This window comes from Myxine glutinosa, chromosome 6 (genome assembly GCF_964187855.1).
Source record: "Myxine glutinosa chromosome 6, kmMyxGlut1.1, whole genome shotgun sequence".
Taxonomy (NCBI): Eukaryota; Metazoa; Chordata; class Myxini; order Myxiniformes; family Myxinidae; genus Myxine; species Myxine glutinosa.
Window position 1 is genome coordinate 149,761,239 of NC_136266.1, and position 20,708 is coordinate 149,781,946.

Consider the following 20,708-nt stretch of genomic DNA (forward strand, 5'->3'; position numbering starts at 1 on the left):
TGTTGAAGTGGAACGTTGTAGGAAAATGCTCACCATTGCAGGGGAAACAAATTGTTACCTGTACCGCCACCAGAGCAGTTCCTGAATGTACCTCCATTGAATTTTACAGCTGGATGTTGTTCCACCCTATTGAGCCAGCAGTGACGGGGCAGGCCCAGACTGCCCAGAGATTGAGCAGCAATGTCCGCAGTGTTTGTGTCCGCGCTCCAGAGCAATAGCAATTAGTACATGGTGTTATGTAGAATTATTATATGTAAGTGCAAAATTTGCTACACTCGTGGAACCAATGTTTTTTTGCATCTATATACCCTTGGCAACAAGACCTGAGTTGGTTCTATTTTTTTCAATGGCGACTTCGGCGGCCATTTTGAATTTCAAAATGGCCGCCGTTTTTTGCAATTTTGTATGTATTCTAATTTCGACAGTCTTAAATTACACATAGATAACTATAATTACAATAATGAAAGAAATATGAACATTTGCTTTATTCTTTTTTATCTTACAGGTATTCATAGACAAGTTGGATTCAGCTTCACCGCCGCATAATGTCATCGTTTGAAGAGCCGCCTTCTAAGAAGCAATGCACAAGTTACGAACTTTGTGTATTCTGCCAAGAGAGAACTCCTGAACCTTTGGTTGACGTTGCTCATGCCAATTTCAAATGTGCAATTTCAAATTTCCAGGGAGCAGCCACCACCAAAACACAATCACGCAATGAAAAGATAAATGGAACATGTGCACTTATTGGACAGCACATCATCCAGGAGTTCAAATCTGATCGGCAGGTACAATATCAGCCAAAGTCCTCAACTTCAACCTTCAGGTTCACAACTGAAACGCCATTAGGGGTTGGACTTTCACTCCATAGCCATCATGCACACCGCAGTCGCAGAGACATAGACATGTTGTACCAGAGTGGCGTTGGTGTTTCATATCAACGTGTAAAGGAGATCACTTCAAAGATTGCCACCACAGTCCAAGAGAATATGAATGAATTCAATGGCGTTTACATGCCTCCAGGACTGTTGAAAAATCTGCCAATCAGATGCTCAGCTGATAACATAGATGCCAAGGTAGACACAGCTGATGGACGGAACACATTCCATGGGACTGCTCTTGCTGTCTATCAACGAGTTCCTGCAGATGTATCAGAATACGAGACTGTAGCTGTACAAGTACTATACAAGGAATGACATAAATGCCAGAAAAAATGGTTAATCAAAGTGTTTTATGTGAAAAGATACATACAAAATTGCAAAAAATGACGGCCATTTTGAAAGTCAAAATGGCCGCCAAAGACGCCATTGAAAAAAATGGAACCAACTCAGGTCTCGTTGCCTAGGGTATAAGGATTCCAAAAAACATTGGTTCCACTAGTGTAGCAAATTTTGCACTACAATGACACAACACCATGTACTAAATGGCCTTTCTATGGGCATAAGTCAGAGTCCATACGGCAAGTAGGTGCCATTGGTTTGGATCTTGTTTAACTCCCAATGAGCTTGCTCCTCAACACGTCGTCAAAAGTAGCACCAAACTGACAATGCTTGGCGAGTGGTGGAGATCAAAAGGCCTTTGGGGGTGTTTATGTTCTTTCTGCAGAAAGATTGATGCAAAAAGTGATGGAAGTAAAGCGATTCAGTAACAGAATGAGGATGCTGGAAATTTCAATGCAAGAAGAAAGTTTCGGTGAGCCAGTATGCGTACGCCTGAAGCAAGTTGAAGTGAAGAAGAACGAAGATCATTTTTGGGATATACTCGAATATTCGGCTGAAGTAATGAGCTGCAAAGAAAAAGTGATTATAGAAGAGATTTGAACGGACATGTTGGTGAGAAATTAAAAGGATACAATGGCGTCCATGGTGGTGGATTCAGGTATGGTGAAAGCAATGAGGCTGGAGAAGAGATATTACAAATGGCAGAAGCAACAGATATGTGTGTGGCGTGCGCTCAATACCGATGTCAAGAAAATCAAATGAAAGAACAAACAGTGACTTTTACAAGCAGAATTGCAAAGATCCAGATTGATTATCCATTGGCGTGAAGGAGTTTCATGCAATGTGAAAGTAGTAATGGCCGGTCAAGAATGTTCGGCTCGGGCCAAGTCTCTTCTGCTCCATATTTCCTGCAATAACAGTCGGGGTGCTTGGTTGGTTGGGCATTGTTTAACACGAGAGCACATCTGGAAAGGTTTATTTCAAACACTAGCGAAAAACCCGTCCGTCTTCACGGATGAATAAAATGTCCACATCGACGATGGCGAGATGGCGTATTTTATGATGACTTTGTAATACCAGGAGTATGAATTCTTTTTGGCACGTCAATCTTCACTATGTCCATCTTTCTTTGGATCCTTGTTGTTTAATTTTAATGTTACTATTGAAGCATGGTTGGTGAATTGGAGTATTTTTTTAAACTGCCTAAAAGCTTCCCATGCAACACCTAAATACAACCACCAATGCTCAAGTCATTCCACCCAGTGGTTCAGGAGACACATTCCCACCAGATGGTGCTGCACAACACATATTTACACGGAGTTTGTGCCCCCCTCACCCTCTTGCCTTTAAACCCCAGGCAATGATTTATTTATTTATTACTGCTTAAAACCAGCCCTGCACTCCAGCTCCTCCACCCCACTTGCACACTCCGCATCCCCTGAGTGCAACCACCAGTGTTCAAATCATTCCATCCAGCAGTGCAGGAATGCATTTCCAACAAATGGCAAAAACACAAACAGACTCTTCTAAAATTTGATGTGGTATGATTAAAACATGTCTGTATAAATTATCTGGCATGTTATCCTGACAACTGATGTATAGTTCCAGCAAATGTTGAGAACCTTGAGAAGTTACTGTACTGGTAGGCTATACTTACACTGGCTACAGATCCATTTGGTAATTATTAAATACTAGTTTCCTTACAAGGAACTCCAACACAAGATGAAACCATTCATCCCACCAAAGGCTACACAATAGAGACTCTCTCACACAATATAGACTCTCTCACACAATAGAGACTCTCTCACTATGGTGACTCTCTCACAATCGAGACTCTCTCACACAATAGAGACTCTCTCACAATGGAGACTCTCTCTCACAACAGAGACTCTCTCACAATAGAGACTCTCACACAACAGAGACTCTCTCACACAATAGAGACTCTCTCACTATGGTGACTCCCTCACAAAAGAGACTCTCTCACACAATAGAGACTCTCTCACACAATCGAGACTCTCTCACAATAGAGACTCTCTCACAATAGACTCTCTCACACAATAGAGACTCTCACAATAGAGACTCTCACACAACAGAGACTCTCTCACAATAGAGACTCTCACAATAGAAACTCTCACACAATAGAGACTCTCTCACTATGGTGACTCTCACACAAAATAGACTCTCTCACAATAGAGACTCTCTCACAACAGAGACTCTCTCACAATAGAAACTCTCACAATAGAGACTCTCTCACAATAGACTCCCACACATAGAGACTCTCTCACAATAGAGACTCTCTCACAATAGAGACTCTCTCACAATAGAGACTCTCTCACAATAGACTCCCACACAATAGAGACTCTCACACAATAGAGACTCTCGCACAATAGAGACTCTCACAATAGAGACTCTCACACAATAGAGACTCTCTCACAATAGAGACTCTCACACAACAGAGACTCTCTCACAATAGAGACTCTCACAATAGAAACTCTCACACAATAGAGACTCTCTCACTATGGTGACTCACACACAAAATAGACTCTCTCACAATAGAGACTCTCTCACAACAGAGACTCTCTCACAATAGAAACTCTCACAATAGAGACTCTCTCACAATAGACTCCCACACATAGAGACTCTCTCACAATAGAGACTCTCTCACAATAGAGACTCTCTCACAATAGAGACTCTCTCACAATAGACTCCCACACAATAGAGACTCTCACACAATAGAGACTCTCGCACAATAGAGACTCTCACAATAGAGACTCTCTCACAATAGAGACTCTCTCACAATGGTGACTCTCTCACAATAGAGACTCTCTCACAATAGAGACTCTCTCACAATAGAGACTCTCTCACAAGAGAGACTCTCTCACAATAGAGACTCTCTCACAATGGAGACTCTCTCACAATGGAGACTCTCTCACAATGGAGACTCTTTCACAATAGAGACTCTCTCACAATAGACAGTCTCTCACAATAGAGACTCTCTCACACAATAGAGACTCTAAAACACAATAGAGACTCTCCCACAATAGAGACTCTCTCACACAATAGAGACTCTCTCACAATGGTGACTCTCTCACAATAGAGACTCTCTCACAATAGAGACTCTCTCAGAATAGTGACTCTATCACAATAGAGACTCTCTCACAATGATGACTTTCTCACAATAGAGACTCTCTCACAATAGTGACTCTCTCACAATAGAGACTCTCTCACAATGGTGACTCTCTCACAATGGTGACTCTCTCACAATGGTGACTCTCTCACAATGGTGACTCTCTCACACAATAGAGACTCTCACAATCGACACTCTCTCACAATAGTGACTCTCTCACAATAGAGACTCACAATGGTGACTCTCTCACAATGGTGACTCTCTCACAATGGTGACTCTCTCACAATGGTGACTCTCTCACAATGGTGACTCTCTCACAATAGAGACTCTATCACAATAGAGACTCTCACAATGGTGACTCCCTCACAATGGTGACTCTCTCACAATACAGACTCTCTCACAATAGAGACTCTCTCACAATGGTGACTCTCTCACAATGGTGACTCTCTCACAATAGAGACTCTCTCACAATGGAGAGTCTCACACCAGAGACTCTCGCACAGAGACTCTCACACAGAGACTCTCACAATGGTGACTCTTTTACAATGGTGACTCTCTCACAATGGTGACTCTCTCACAATGGACTCTCTCACAATAGAGACTCTCTCACAATCGAGAGTCTCACACCAGAGACTCTCACACAGACTCTCACAATGGTGACTCTTTTACAATGGTGACTCTCTCACAATAGAGACTCTCTCACAATGGAGAGTCTCACACCAGAGACTCTCGCACAGAGACTCTCGCACAGAGACTCTCACACAGAGACTCTCACAATGGTGACTCTTTTACAATGGTGACTCTCTCACAATGGTGACTCTCTCACAATGGACTCTCTCACAATAGAGACTCTCTCACAATCGAGAGTCTCACACCAGAGACTCTCACACAGACTCTCACAATGGTGACTCTTTTACAATGGTGATTCTCTCACAATAGAGACTCTCTGACAGTGGAGACTCTCTCATGATGGAGACTCTCTCTCATGATGGAGACTCTCTCATGATGGAGACTCTCTCACGATGGAGAATCTCTCTCACGATGGAGACTCTCTCTCTCACGATGGAGACTCTGTCTCCCACGATGGAGACTCTCTCTCATGATGGAGACTCTCTCACGACGGAGACTCTCTCACGATGGAGAATCTCTCTCACGATGGAGACTCTCTCTCTCACGATGGAGACTCTGTCTCCCACGATGGAGACTCTCTCTCATGATGGAGACTCTCTCACGATGGAGACTCTCTCACGATGGAGACTCTCTCACAATGGAGACTCTCTCATGATGGAGACTCTCTCACGATGGAGACACTCTCTCACAATAGAGACTCTCTCACGATGGAGTTTCTCTCATGATGGAGACTCTCTCTCATGATGGACACTCTCTCTCACGATGGAGACTCTCTCACGATGGAGACTCTCTCACGATAGAGACTCTCTCACGATGGAGACACTCTCACGATGGAGACTCTCTCTCACGATGGAGACTCTCTCTCACGATGGAGACTCTCTCTCACGATGGAGACTCTCTCACGATGGAGACTCTCTCACGATGGAGACTCTCTCACGATGGAGACACTCTCTCACAATGGAGACTCTCTCACAATGGAGACTCTCTCACGATAGAGACTCTCTCATGATGGAGACTCTCTCTCACGATGGAGACACTCTCTCACAATGGAGACTCTCTCACGATGGAGACTCTCTCTCTCTCACGATGGAGACTCTCTCACGATGGAGACTCTCTCTCTCTCACGATGGAGACTCTCTCACGATGGAGACTCTCTCTCTCACGATGGAGACTCTCTCTCTCACAATGGAGACTCTCTCACAATGGAGACTCTCTCACGATGGAGACTCTCTCACAATAGAGACTCTCTCACGATGGAGACTCTCTCTCTCACGATGGAGACTCTCTCTCACGATGGAGACTCTCTCTCACGATGGAGATTCTCTCTCACGATGGAGACACTCTCTCACGATGGAGACTCTCTCTCTCACGATGGAGGCTCTCTCTCACAATGGAGACAATCTCTCACAATGGAGACTCTCTCACAATGGAGACACTCTCTCACAATGGAGACTCTCTCACAATGGAGACTCTCTCACAATAGAGACTCTCTCATGATGGAGACTCTCTCACAATAGAGACTCTCTCACAATGGAGACTCTCTCACGATGGAGACACTCTCTCACGATGGAGACACTCTCTCACGATGGAGACACTCTCTCACGATGGAGACACTCTCTCACGATGGAGACATTCTCTCACGATGGAGACTCTCTCACGATGGAGGCTCTCTCACAATGGAGACTCTCTCACAATAGAGACTCTCTCCAGCCGGCTGCATGACTCACTGACTCAGGGTCTTGAGACACCTATTGCTGCTGCCACTTTTGAGGCCTGGGAATATTTGCTCGTTTCATTCTATCTCACATTGAGTCTGTGTGCATGATCGTGTGAGTGTGTGTGTTGTCGCGTAGAGGGTTTAGTTTCCTTTTATTTAAGTTATTGAGTTTTTTTGTCATTGCGTCTTCATGCCAGGATTCCCATGTGTTGTTTAGTCTTGTGCTTTTATCAGATTGTTTATTTATTTCCGTGTACCCAGGCTCGTGTTTGCCTACATTCTTTCCGATATGATCGGGCTCCAGTGATAAGCCCTGGAGAGCAATTATATTTGGATGATTATGGAGATAACGAGTGCGTTTGTTTGGGTGTTCCATATATGATTCCTCCTACAGCCGGTCATCTTCGAGGCAAACGACGTTGGCGTCCTGATTCTCTACACCAGCTGCGCCTAAGTGGTTGACATGGTGCCTTCCTTGAAACAGTTTCCAGGCCTCGGATGTATTTATTGCAACTATTGTGGAAACTTAAATGCTTTTATTTGCATTGTCAGACGGTTAATTACATTTGCTCATTTGTTATTGTGGTAATGCAGGTATCTCAGGATCTGGGAATGCTACTCCTCTTCCTGCTGGTTCTAAAAGGCATCGGCCTACTTCGCATATTTGCTCCGACGACCTCCATTTTGGATGGAATCTTCACAGCATGTCATAGACTTTTGCCTGTGCTGGTCAGAGTAATTCTTTCACCTCGTCACAAACTTGCTTTTCAGACTAAAGTTGCCGTCAAAGAAAGTGCCATCAATGTGTTTGTTCTCTTGTGACCATTACTCCATTCGCATTGTTTTCTTTTCAGCTCATTCTTCCATTTACTGCTCTGGCCTATTTGAGTATGGAACACCTATCACCAGGCTCCAGCCACTGTGGACTATTGGAGGCTGTACTGTCATTGCTTCAAGGAATGCTGAACCCACTTTTACACAGCAAGCTTCAAGAATACTTCCGAATCTCCGATGTTTCTCATCCAACTGTGTTCATAACATTCCATTTGATAATTGTCACATCCATCTGGGCTGGAACAGTGAGTATAACCAACAACTACCATCATACCTCCAAGCAGCTGTTTGATATTTGATAAATGTACATCTTGTGGTTGCAAATAATGATGTGGGAAGGCGGAGAGAGGAAAGCAGGTGTAAACGAATTTGGGAAAGGTTGGCTTTCCTCCTTAGGCAGTTTAACCTCTTGATTGAGGTAGTTATAGGGAAGTCCTCAAAACTGAATAACATACGGGAATCTACTTTTGGGAATCATATTGGAATAACCTATGGGAATTGAATAACACTAGGGCATGCCCGTACTATATATATGCCCGTACTATATATCTATCTAAAATTATATCCCCCCCCTCTATTTACATGAAATGGTTTGGTCCATTCGCAACGCCAAAGCGAACGGCGAACGGCTTGCGAGTACAGTGACAATCCCCCCCCCTCTATTTACATGAAATGGTTTCGTCCATTCGCAACGACCACAGAACCCCCCCCCCTCTATTTACATGGAATGGTTTGGTCCATTCGCAACGCCGGCACACGCGATCGTTCGCTGCTCTCTGATTGGTTGAATCGTTTTTTGTACATAGCTCGGTAAGTAATTGTCCGATTAATATGAAACCTTGAAAAGGCACATCCTCGGGTCCCCAGCAATATACCTGGCAAGTTAAAAGTATATCGGACCCGTGGTTGTCGAGAAACAGCTGTCACAGACAGACAAACGTACAAACGTACAGACAGAGATTACTGGAATTATAGATAGATATGCATGGACGACTTTGTTCCGTTTACAAAAATGGGGAATCTATTTGTTGTGTGTGCAGAGGGTTTTGTGGGAAGAATGTCATACTTGTGTACATTAGAAATAGAGGGTCTTAAATAAATCACAATGCAGGAAGCAGGAACCATTCATAGATCTGATGTTGCAGATAATTACTTATGTGGTGCAAAGGCACTCGATTAATTGTCAAAGTCGTGCAGCGAAAAGCGGAGCTCAGCAATTGGGTCACTTTCTGTCCATCTACAGTCGCGTGAAAAAGTAAGTACACCCCATGTAAAGTTTTGACTTTTTCAACATATTTCAACATACAGCTATTTGATCTTCATTTCAACAATATTGACAGATAAAGGTGATATAATATAACAAATATCATGAAGCATTTACATTTTGTAGTCCATTGTATAATTTATATAAACATAAATGCAAATTTCCCATGTGGAAAAAGTAAGTACACCCCCACATTTATCACTACTTCAAATACCTAAAATTTGAATCAGATGCACCAGCTCAGGTGCAAATGATTAGAACATCGTTAGAGAGGAACTTGGAGGAACCTGTCTTATTTAAACCTCAGACTTTAGTTTGGTTTCCTCTTTGTTGTTGAAGTGTGCGGCGTCACCATGCCTAGATCAAAAGAGCTCTCGGAGGCCTTCAGAAAGAAGGTTGTAGATGCCTACGAGTCTGGGAAGGGATTAAAAAAGATCTCCAAACAATTTGAAATCAATCATTCGACTGTCCGGAAGATCATCTACAAGTAGAGAACATTCCAAACAACTGCCAACTTGTTCAGGCCAGGCCGCCCCAGCAAGTTCAGCCCGAGAGCAGACCGCAAGATGCTGAAAGAAGTCTCTAACAACCCCCAGAATGTCATCATGGAACCTACAGGTAGCTCTTGCCACTGTTGATGTCAAAGTGCACGAGTCTACCATTAGAAAGAGGGTGCACAAATTTGATCTACATGGGAGGTGTGCCAGGAGGAAACCTTTGCTGTCCAGAAAGAACATCAGGGCAAGACTAAAGTTTGCCAATGAACACCGAGGCAAAGACCAGCATTTCTAGAACAATGTACTCTGGACAGATGAGTCAAAGGTAGAGCTATTTGGCCACAGTACCAAAAGACATGTTTGGTGAAAACCAAAGACAGCATTTGACCACAAGAACCTGATACCAACTGTAAAGCATGGTGGTGGAAATATTATGGTTTGGGGCAGCATTGCTGCATCAGGGCCTGGGCAGCTCACCATCATAGAATCCAATATGAATTCTTCATTGTACCAGAGGGTGCTTGAGGATAATGTGAGGCCATCTGTCGGAGAGTTGAAGCTCAACCGAAGGTGGACCTTGCAGCATGACAATGACCTTAAACATACCAGTAAATCCACCAAGGAATGGTTGAAAAGAAAGAAATGGAGGGTTCTGGAATGGCCAAGTCAAAGCCCGGATCTAAATCCCATCGAGATGTTGTGGGGGGATTTGAAACGAGCTGTGCATGCAAGAAACCGCTCAAACATCACACAGCCGAAAGAATTCTGCATGGAGGAGTGGGCAAAAATTTCTCCCAGTCGATGTCAGAGACTGGTAGACAGTTATAAGAAACGCCTACTTGAGGTTGTTTCTGCCAAAGGGGGCAATACCACCTATTAGAGCCAAGGGTGTGCTTACTTTTTCCACATGGGAAATTTGCATTTATGTTTATTTAAATTATACAATGGACTACAAAATGTAAATGTTTCATGATATTTGTTATATTATATCATCTTTATCTATCAATATTGTTGAAATGAAGATCAAATATCGGTATATTGTGAAATATGCTGAAAAAGTCAAAATTTTACATCGGGTGTATTTACCTTTTCACGTGACTGTATCTACAAACATCAGTTTATGATCGAGGAACAACGTATTTCACAATGAATGGTATATTTTGAACTTTAATTGGAAATGGAACCTTGCAGTTTAGCAGTACTTTGGCTCTGAATCCGTCCCGATTGCACATGCGCAGAGAGGAGTGAGATGACTGTTTAACGCTATCTACCTGCCTGGCAGTCAAACAAAATTGACAAGGAGCAGAAGACATAAAATGCCATAGCCCCAGTGGTTTTAGTAATTTTGCTGTACGGAGTTAAAGTCGGCCATCTTTGGTCAGATTGGAAAATAAAATGTTCTGCATATGTATACCATCATGTATTGTTTTTGTGCCAAGTTTGAAGAAAATTGGTCCAATGCATGTCTGAGAAATGGTTGGGGACACTAAAGTACCAAAATGGCCGCCAGTCAGCCATCTTGGATATGATCTCGAAAAAAATGACTTGCATACGTAAGCAATCATTCTTTATCTGTGAGCAAAGTTTGAACAAGATCGATAAATGCATGTCTGAGAAATGGTTGAGGACGTGTTGAATGTCAGTTTTTTTTACAACTAAAATGGCCGCCACTCGGCCATCCTTGATCGCATCGAGAAACAAAATGATGCACATCTGTATACCATCATGTATTGTCTTTGTTCCAAGTATAAACAAAATCGGTCATGCATGTCTGTAATATGGTTGTGGACGGACGCACGTACAGACGGACGAGATCCAATCCATAAGCCCCGCTTTGGAATTAGTCCATACGGTGACTAAAAATCATTATACCGTGAACAGGAAACTTACTGTTTTCAAGCAAGACATGACGGACACAAACAACAGGCACAAATAATTAATGTAACTTGTTAAATAAGGTGGTGCAAAGGACGCTGCATCAATGGCGGTAAACTTTCAACAAAAAAAATTCTACAAGCTTTAAAATCTTTAATTTTATTTCCATTTAATTATATAGTTGAACACTACAATATTTTGTTTTTCAGTACTTGGACAAAATATTGTGGCATTTTACATAATCACGACCAATCAAATGTGTCGCTCACAGACCCCGCCCATGTCTTGTTCGCAAGACAATGTTTTGTTCTCAAGGTAATGTGTTCTATTTATGAACTCTCTAGTTAATAAAAAAAATTCTCAAATGCATGTTTGGATTGACCTCTATTGTTAGGAACAGAATGATTCTGAAGCACAAGTCGTACTGGTAATTTCCACAAACAGTTAACTCTTCATTGATGGAGCAAATGGACCACATATTAGTTACACCCAAGGCCTTATTTTTCTACCATTTGACGAATTCCATGATTCAACTGGTTGATTCAGAATAAAATGCGCATTCTTAAGAATAAATACAATCCACATTCTCTTCAATAAATAAAAATTCATGAGAATGTGGAAGTTGGTTCTGGGTGGCCTACCAGCTCTGACCCTAGCCGATCGATGAATAGACTAGAGAGTTTATAGAGCATCTTATTCTGAGCAGTGTTGAGGGGGAAAAAAAGGACATGGGGGGGATCTACAAGTGACACATTTGATTGGTTGAGATGATGTAAAATGGCATAATATTTTGTCCAAGTACTGCTATAAGGAAGGATTTTTGAAAGTGCCAACAAGGCGATTTGTGTTTTGCAGTGTTCAAGTATATAATTCAATTGAAATAAAATAAGGATTTTGATGGTTGTCGAAACTATTTTTGTAAATTTACCGCAATGTTACCGACGTTGATACAGTGCCTATTACATCGCCCAATCTAACATGTTAAATTAGTTTTTCCTGCCTGTTGTTTGTGTCCTTTATGACGTCCTTAAAAACAGCGAGTTCCCTGTTTGGAATGATTTTCAATTTACTTTGACTGACGGACAGACAGAAGGCAAAGGTGTAATCCTTGCCTCGGTGATGCTTTGGCAGCACCGATTCTGCTTTCGGGAAGAGCATCACAGATGCGCAGACAGACAGGTAAGGAAATGTAGTGAGACAAGCAATATATGCAAATAACAGCTACAATAGATGCAACGTATAAAACGTGACTCTACTATTCAAAACAAGGTGGGTTGGGAAGTTCTAAACAACCCCCACACAGCTCAGACATGTAACATTGTGATTTCCTTTTGCTTGGATCTCCCAAAACAACTTCTGATAGACATTTTTTTCCCAATGATGAAGACATCAAAGTGTATGTCCTGAATTGGCTACATATTCATTCCAAAGATTTATACATATGGAATCAAAGCAATATGTCGTATGTATGTACTGCAATGGAATACCACTGTTATGTATAGTGCCTGTAGAAAGTCTACACCACCTTTCAAAAATTTCACCTTTTGTTACGTTATAGCTGGGGATTAGAAAGCATTAAATCAGACTTTTTCCACGTTTATTTACACATCCTAAGCCACAACTTTCAAGTGAAAAATAAATTCTACAAATTTCAGAAAATTAATTAAAAATACAAAACTAGATTATCTTGGTTGGATACGTGTTCACCCCCATGAGTTAATAATTGGTGGAAGCACCTTTGACAGCAAATACATCTGTGAGTCTGTCGGGATGGGTATCTCCCAACTTTGCACACCTGGATTGGGCAACATTTGCCCATTCTGAACAAAGCTGTTCAAGCTCAGTCAAGTTGAGTGGGAGTGTTGATTGGCAGAAATCTTCAAGCCATGTCACAGATTTTCAAATGGAATTAGGTCGGGGCTCTGACTGGGACACTCAAGGACATTTATCTTTTTGTTCCTTAGTCACTCCAGTGTAGCTTTGGCTGTATGTTTCGGGGGGTCGTTGTCATGCTGAAAGGTGCACCTCCGTCCCAATTTCAGCTTTCTTGCAGAGGGCAGCAAGTTTTCCTCTTGGTTTTTTTCTGTATTTTGCTCCAACCATTTTCCCTTCTATCCTGACAAGTGCCCTGGTCCCTGCTGATGAGAAACATCCCCATAACATGATGCTGCCACCACCATGCTTCACAGTAGGGATGGTGTTCTTTGGGTGATGTAATGTGTTGGGTTTGCGCCAAACGTAACGTTTTATATTTAGGCCAAAAAGTTCCATCTTGGTTTCGTCAGATCATAAAACTTTTTGCCACATTGTTCAGAATTTCCAGAGTATTTTTTTGCATACCTCAAGCAGGATTCAAGGTGGGATTTTTTTGAGCAAAGGCTTCCTTCTTGCCACCCTACCGTATAGGACACACTTGTGGAGTGCTTGGGATATTGTTGTCACGTGCACACAGTGACCAGTCTTTGCCATCAAGGCCATTAGCTCTTTCAAATTTACTATTGGCCTCTTGGTGGCCTCTGATCTCTGATCTCCTCCTTGCTTGGTCATCAAGTTTGGAGGGACGGCCTGATCTAGGCAGGGTCTTGGTGGTACCATACACTTTCCACTTCTTAATGATTGTCTTGACTGTGCTCCAAGGGATATTCAAGGCTTTTGAAATATTTTATACCCATCCCCTGATCTGTGATTGGTGTGTGTGTGATTTTGGTGTGTCATTTTGAAGGTGATTGGTTACACCTGTGATAATTTTCAATTGCTATTATAATGGGGGTGGACACTTATCCAACCAAGATGTTCTATTTTTGTATTTTTTTTAATTTTCTGAAATTTGTAGAATTTGTTTTTCACTTTGAAGTTGTGGGTTACGATGTGTAAATAAAGGTGGAAAAGTCCTAATTTAATGCAACTTAATTCAAGGCTAAAAGACAACAAAAGGTGAAAATTTTGAAAGGCGGATTAGACTTTCTTTAGGCACTGTGGGTGAAGTTTTATCAACCTACCTGTACTCTAATGTCCTGATGTATCTCAACCATGAATGACCCTTTTATTTGTCTAAGCAAGAACCCTGATGGTTAAACAATGATCTTTTTTTCTTATATATTAGGACTTTGGTGCTCTCTCTCACGACAGGTGTTTGCCGGGGTTCAAGCAGTATTGCAGAAGAAACAGAATCCCACTCGATCACGACAACAAATGTCTTTAACACTCAGGGATGCATGGACCTTTATGAGAGAATGTGCTGCCAACATCTTAGGCAGGAACTACAGGCCACAGCAAGTGAAACCTTTACCTAACCTGGTGTGTACAAAATCCAAAACGTTTTTCCCTTACTGACAGACAGAGTAGTTTTAAAATGTTCAATAAAACTACAACTGCCGCACATTTTTCAGCCTAAATGTGTACGGACCATACACTGCCTAATTGTGTATGCTTGTTTCCAGGGAATTGACTTGCAGGAGTTTGAGGATCAACTCAATGAGCTTGTGTCCCGCATGGATGCACTGACGGGCTTCTGTGTGCACCCTCTGGTTCCCACTTCCTGTCTGGATGGCTACAAACACGCTTCTGTGGGTCCTTTTTGTCTGTCGTGTTCAACTGTTGATTAACTCTTTACACACATGACTCTTACATAATCTACTCAGTTACTCAATGGATTTTCAGAAACAATGCTGACAGGTGGACACCATACACCTATTTCCCCAGTTCTTGCCATATTTTCCCTGTCAGACAACTTAACATCTGAAATATCTGTAATGATTACAGGTTGCCTGTTAATATTAGGCCTGAAGGTAATGCCTACACTAGGATGAGTAATTTCAATAGAAGCGTCCTTCATGTTTTGAATCTCACCATTGTGTTTCCCAGAAGGAATGGTTGAACAACAGTCAGTTAAACCAGCGACACTTCAAAGCCAAACCTCAAAGGTCATCGGTTGACTGCATTGCCATTGAAGGAAGACCATTTGATCTGGAGACTGGTCAGCATGTCCCATGTAACCCGGATAAGGCCGATTCTTCACCATCCTTATCACGAGACCATATCTTTGGGTAAGGGAACAGTCTTTATGAAAGGGATTTGACGAGGTAGGATTATGTCACTTCCTCAGGCGTACTTTGATCTGAATTGCATAAGGTTTTGTACTCGGTAGATAGGTATTTGGGCAAATGTTTGAGGTGATACCATTGAGTAGAAAGAAAAACAGATACATAAATGATAGTTCATAGTTTCCAATGTACCTTAAGGCACTAGAACGAAACTCTTCGACATCATGACGTCGGCTGATCTGCCTCCGCCCACATTATTACATCTTTACACATACTTGTACCAAGTTTGATTTAAATCCATTCAGCTGTTCTCAAGTATCACATTTTACCTGACATGACCTCTGACCTCACCAAAATCACCTCATTCCTCACCTTTGATGCCAAAATATAATCAGTTCATCTTTGCATCATAATATATCCGATCCATAAGTTTGGTTAAAATCCGATCTCTGGTTCACAAGTTAGAACAGTAACAGAATATTTACTTAATGGGACCTCTGACCTTTGACCTAGTGACCCCATAATCTAATCAGTTCATGTTTACATCATTATAATACTTGTACCAAGTTTGATTTAAATCCCTTCAGCTGTTCTCAAGTTATCACATTTTTTACCTTACATGACCTGTGACCTTTGACCTCTTGGCCCCAAAATTTAATCAGTTCATGGTTACATCATTATACATACCTGCACGAAGTTTGATTTAAACCTCTTTAGCTGTTGTCAACTTATCACATTTTTACCTGTCATGATCACTGACCTTTGACCTCCTGATGCCATAATCAAATAAGTTCATCTTTGCATCATATATACTTACCCCAAGTTTGTTCAAAATGCTATCACTTGTTTACAAGTTGGCATGGCAACATAATTTTTTACTTAACATGACGTGACCTTTGTCCTCTTGAGCCCAAAATCTAATCAGTTGATCTTTACGTCATTTTACATACCTGTACCAAGTTTGAATTGTATCCCTTCAGCCGTTCTCAAGTTACAACATATTACAGACTTTGGCATTTGACCTTGTGAACCCAAACTCAAATCAGTTCATCTTTGCATCATAATACATACTCATATCAACTTTGGTCAGAATCCCATGACTGGGTCACAAGTTATCGCGATAACATGATTTTTACCTAACATAACCTCTGACCTTTGGCCTTTGACCTCGTGACTCGAAAATCTAAACAGTTCATCTTTACCTCATTATACATACCTGCACCAAGTTTGACTAAGATCTCTTCAGCCGTTCTCAAGCTATCGCAGTAACAAAAACCTATCCCGGGCGGACTGACGGACAACCCGAAAACATTATGCCTCCGGCAAATTCGTTGATTTAAAAAAACTGCGCTTCGGTTTTACAAAAGTTTGAATTTCATGGAAAATGCATTTACAGCATGAATGTTTGTGTAAATAAATATTCAATGGTAAATAATTGCTTGTTAATTACATTTGCTCTAGATGCCATTTTGTTTTTAACGAACATGGAAAGACAAACATAAAACGGAAAAATCACTCATAGAGCGACGTTTGGCAAAAGAGAACAAAGTAGAATGGCACTTGGTAGAGCATCCTTTTGACCTCAAAAATAATTGGTGGTTGAATTCAGTGTGCTAAAATGCAAATCCTATTCAGATTTCACGTCAATCAGATAAAAATTGAGGATTGTAGAACTTTGAAAAAAGTGGTTGACGTTAGGCCTATGTTGACCTTTTGTCCTATTTTGACCTCAAAAATAGTTGGTGGTTGAATTCAGTTCGCTGATGTGAAAATCCTATTCAAATTTCAAGTCAATCGGATGAAAATTGAGGATTTTAGAAATTTGAAAAAGTGGTTGACCTTAGGCCTATGTTGACCTTTTGTCCTATTTTGACCTCAAAAATAGTTGGTGGTTGAATTCAGTTCGCTGATGGGAAAATCCGATTCAAATTTCAAGTCAATCGGATGAAAATTGAGGATTTTAGAAATTTGAAAAAGTGGTTGACCTTAGGCCTATGTTGACCTTTTGTCCTATTTTGACCTCAAAAATAGTTGGTGGTTGAATTCAGTTCGCTGATGGGAAAATCCGATTCAAATTTCAAGTCAATCAGATGAAAATTGAGGATTTTAGAAATTTGAAAAAGTGGTTGACCTTAGGCCTATGTTGACCTTTTGTCCTATTTTGACCTCAAAAATAGTTGGTGGTTGAATTCAGTTCGCTGATGGGAAAATCCGATTCAAATTTCAAGTCATTCGGATGAAGATTGAGGATTTCAGAAATTTGAAAAAAGTGGTTGGTTGACCTTTGGCCTATGTTGACCTATTGACCCAAAAATAAATAAGATTTTGTCAGACCATGAACTCTTGCATTTGGTGAAGTTTCGTGAAGATTGGTTTAAAATTGTGACCTGTAGGCAAGCATAAGTGAGCGGGCAGACAAACACACAAACACACACATAAACACACAAACCGGAGTGATCAACATACTTGTCCAAAAAATTTTTAAAAATTCTGCCAGGTAACAAGGTATGAGACTACTCCAAACAAATATCTTGAAAATCGTTTCCTTTCCAGCCAGCTGCATTGTCTGTGCAGGCCGGTACGGTGAATTGATGCTCAAAACCAGCTTGCATTCACAACAGGAAGTAGAAACGATATCCATCGAGCACAACTTGCTCGTGACATACAGAATGTCCATGATGCTCTATGATCCCGAGACGATGCAAACCAGGTGCTGAGGTAGCAAACTGTGTGTGCATTCTCGGCTCAACTAAAAAAACTTCTGTATTGGTACCTCGCAGGCATGGCATTGCATCGCAGTGTCCCATCCCTCAACGGATGTGAATCTGAGGACCTTCTGGATCTACTCGCATTCGTTTGTGGACGTTAAGGATCGCAAGATGTCTTTCGAAAGTAGGCGAGTTATGGCTGGAACACTGGTCAAATTCTAAAGGTTATGAACTTTGAGATCACCGAATCAAACTACAATACGGAACTTTCAAAATGACCTATCAATGCTTATGAGGCCTTCCGCACATGCGCCGAGTGTGCTTTTTCAGCGTAGACATTTTTAACCTGCCATTGCTAGCGTAAAATCTGTGATTGAAATTGTCTTTTAAATACCATTTTCAGCATTTATATGAAAGTGGAAATTTCCAGATGGCCAACCATAATTGTTCTGCTCCTAAATGCTCACGGAAATATAGGGATACGAGATATATCCGTGGATGATAGGTGTCGAGTTCCTACCATTTCCTGTTTACAAGCGAGCAGTTACACACACACACACACACACACACACACACACACACACACACACACACACACACACACACACACGCTTCTCCTTCGAGCAAATGATGCAAAAATTGGGTCCAACTCCAAACATGATTAAATAGTAAATATCAAAATAAACCTGTCCTCTATTTTGACAAAACCCAGATATGACCTTCCTACTTGGTGTTCAGAAACCAGATACTGTGTCTCCCTCCAAGACTTACGTTGTGCAGAGGCACACCCCTTTCTCTCGGGTACTTTTCCAAGTATTTTCTAGTTCTTTTCGAAGCTTTGTGATCCTTTTTAGGTAACGATCCCTACCGCACATGCACTGTGTAAGTTTACATATCCTGAAGATAGCTCTCTCTCTCTCTCTCTCTCTCTCTCTCTCTCTCTCTCTCTCTCTCTCTCTCTCTCTCTCTCTCTCTCTGTCTCTGTCTCTGTCTCTGTCTCTGTCTCTCTCTGTCTCTGTCTCTGTCTCTGTATATGCATGCGCTAATCATTCTGGGGCTGATTATGTCATTTTGAAAGTCTCGTACTAGCAATAAGTTCACATAATGGGAGGGTTTGGAGCAAAGACTCGATGGAGGTGGTCAAATAGTTCAAGATAATTATCATTCTTGAAAAATGACAGACAGAGCCTTTCAACTAAAGAAACTCCAAACTCGTGATGGATAGTTCGTAGTATTAGATTTGAAGGGGAAACAATTGAAGGTAAACTGTTTACTTTAGTCTCTTCACTATGTGCACCGACACAATAATTTATATTCTTTATATTGTTTTAAAGTATTCGTGCGTTTCCATTTCATCTAACATTCGTTCTTTTGCAGGTGCCAATTACCTGTACACCTGCTCACTATGCTGGAGCTTGACTTCGAGTTGAATTTGGAGTTCAACCCGATCTGCAGCAGTTGCTTGAACAAATCCAATGACGTCACTTCAAGCTCTTCTCTCGGCCAAAGCAAGTCAAGTGTCTGCAGCACAGAAAGTTTGGGGTTCTCCTCGACGTCCTGTTGCTCGGAGACGAATGACAACAAACCTTTTCCGAGCCTCTGTGCTACATGTGTAACATGGCCGGTAATTAAATATCCAAAATCAAAACGAGATTGGAACAATGCTTCTTGTCTGGAAAATATGCTTCATCCAGAACCTCCAAGTCCTCCAAGTAATCCATTGTCCAAAGGGGTTCTTTTGCCGGAAAAATATTCTCCGATTGACGGGACATTTCCAAAATTGTGCCATAAACAGCGGCGACCATTGAGGCGATCGCACGCCATGACGGTCCATCGATTACCAAATCAAACTACACTTAGTAGTCCTGGGGATGATGTAAAACATTCAAAAAATTCGATCACTGTCGTTGAGGTCCACCAACAATCCGCCACCGAGTCACGTGATCACGACGGGTTGTAATCTCAGATTGGCTCCCATATTGTTCCTCGTCACACTGTCTGAATGAATGATAACTCGATTAGACAAGGTGCAAGTCCAGTATATTTAAAGAGGAAGTCTCCAGGATTCAGGTCCATACTCGATATACCATTCCCAAAATGTTCCTTGAAAAACACAAGTTGAGATGATTCAAGAAGATGACAAAATTTGGGAAAAGAAAGAGTGAAAAGGATGACACTTCTCCATTTACTAATACTGAAAGAAACATTTATTCAAAGAAACATTATTTACTAATATCCAAAGAAACATATAAACATTTACTAATATCGTATAAAACTTTTTACGTGTAGACATGATTGATAAGACATGTATTTACTTGTTTAATAATTACTTTTTTGTTTTTATCATTTTTATTTCATTACTTGTTTTGGTTGGATTTATTTCACATTTTTGATTAAATTTTTTTTAATTCTTCCATATTTGTAGAAAAGGCACAATTTTTTTTATTAATCTTCGTTTTCCGGATGAGTGTAATGGGGTTTTGCAAGGTATTCATGATGTACTTCATGTCATCATAAAGGATGCTTTAGATTATTCCATAAATATGTATCTCCTCGCAATCTGCCAAGATGGTGCTCACATCCACTCCTATGACCACTTAATAATAAACTGTTTTTCAGACAATTTAATTGAAATGAAATCAAACATTATTTTACCCCCAACCGGCTATAAGCTTGTTTGGTGCTTGGATCCAGTTGTCCGTCCGTCCGTCCGTCCGTCCGTCGTCCATCAGGAACCTTTACTCAAAAATGATTCGATGCATTTCTTTCATATTCGCTACACGTATGTAATATGAT

At 41.2% G+C, this 20,708-nt stretch overlaps 1 protein-coding gene across 1 annotated transcript in view; it reads left to right on the top strand.

The window, feature by feature from the left end:
• Positions 1–20,326, top strand: part of PKD1L1 (polycystin 1 like 1, transient receptor potential channel interacting) — a 156,617-nt gene extending 136,291 nt beyond the window's left edge. Inside the window, exons 25-30 of the mRNA XM_068119426.2 lie at positions 7,286–7,420; positions 7,546–7,770; positions 14,291–14,458; positions 14,602–14,727; positions 15,026–15,207; positions 19,290–20,326. Of these exons, the coding sequence (XP_067975527.2) occupies positions 7,286–7,420; positions 7,546–7,770; positions 14,291–14,458; positions 14,602–14,727; positions 15,026–15,207; positions 19,290–19,872 (1,419 nt within the window). The 3' untranslated portion in view covers positions 19,873–20,326. The remainder of the gene's footprint in view (positions 1–7,285; positions 7,421–7,545; positions 7,771–14,290; positions 14,459–14,601; positions 14,728–15,025; positions 15,208–19,289) is intronic.
• The last annotated feature ends 382 nt before the right edge of the window (positions 20,327–20,708 follow it).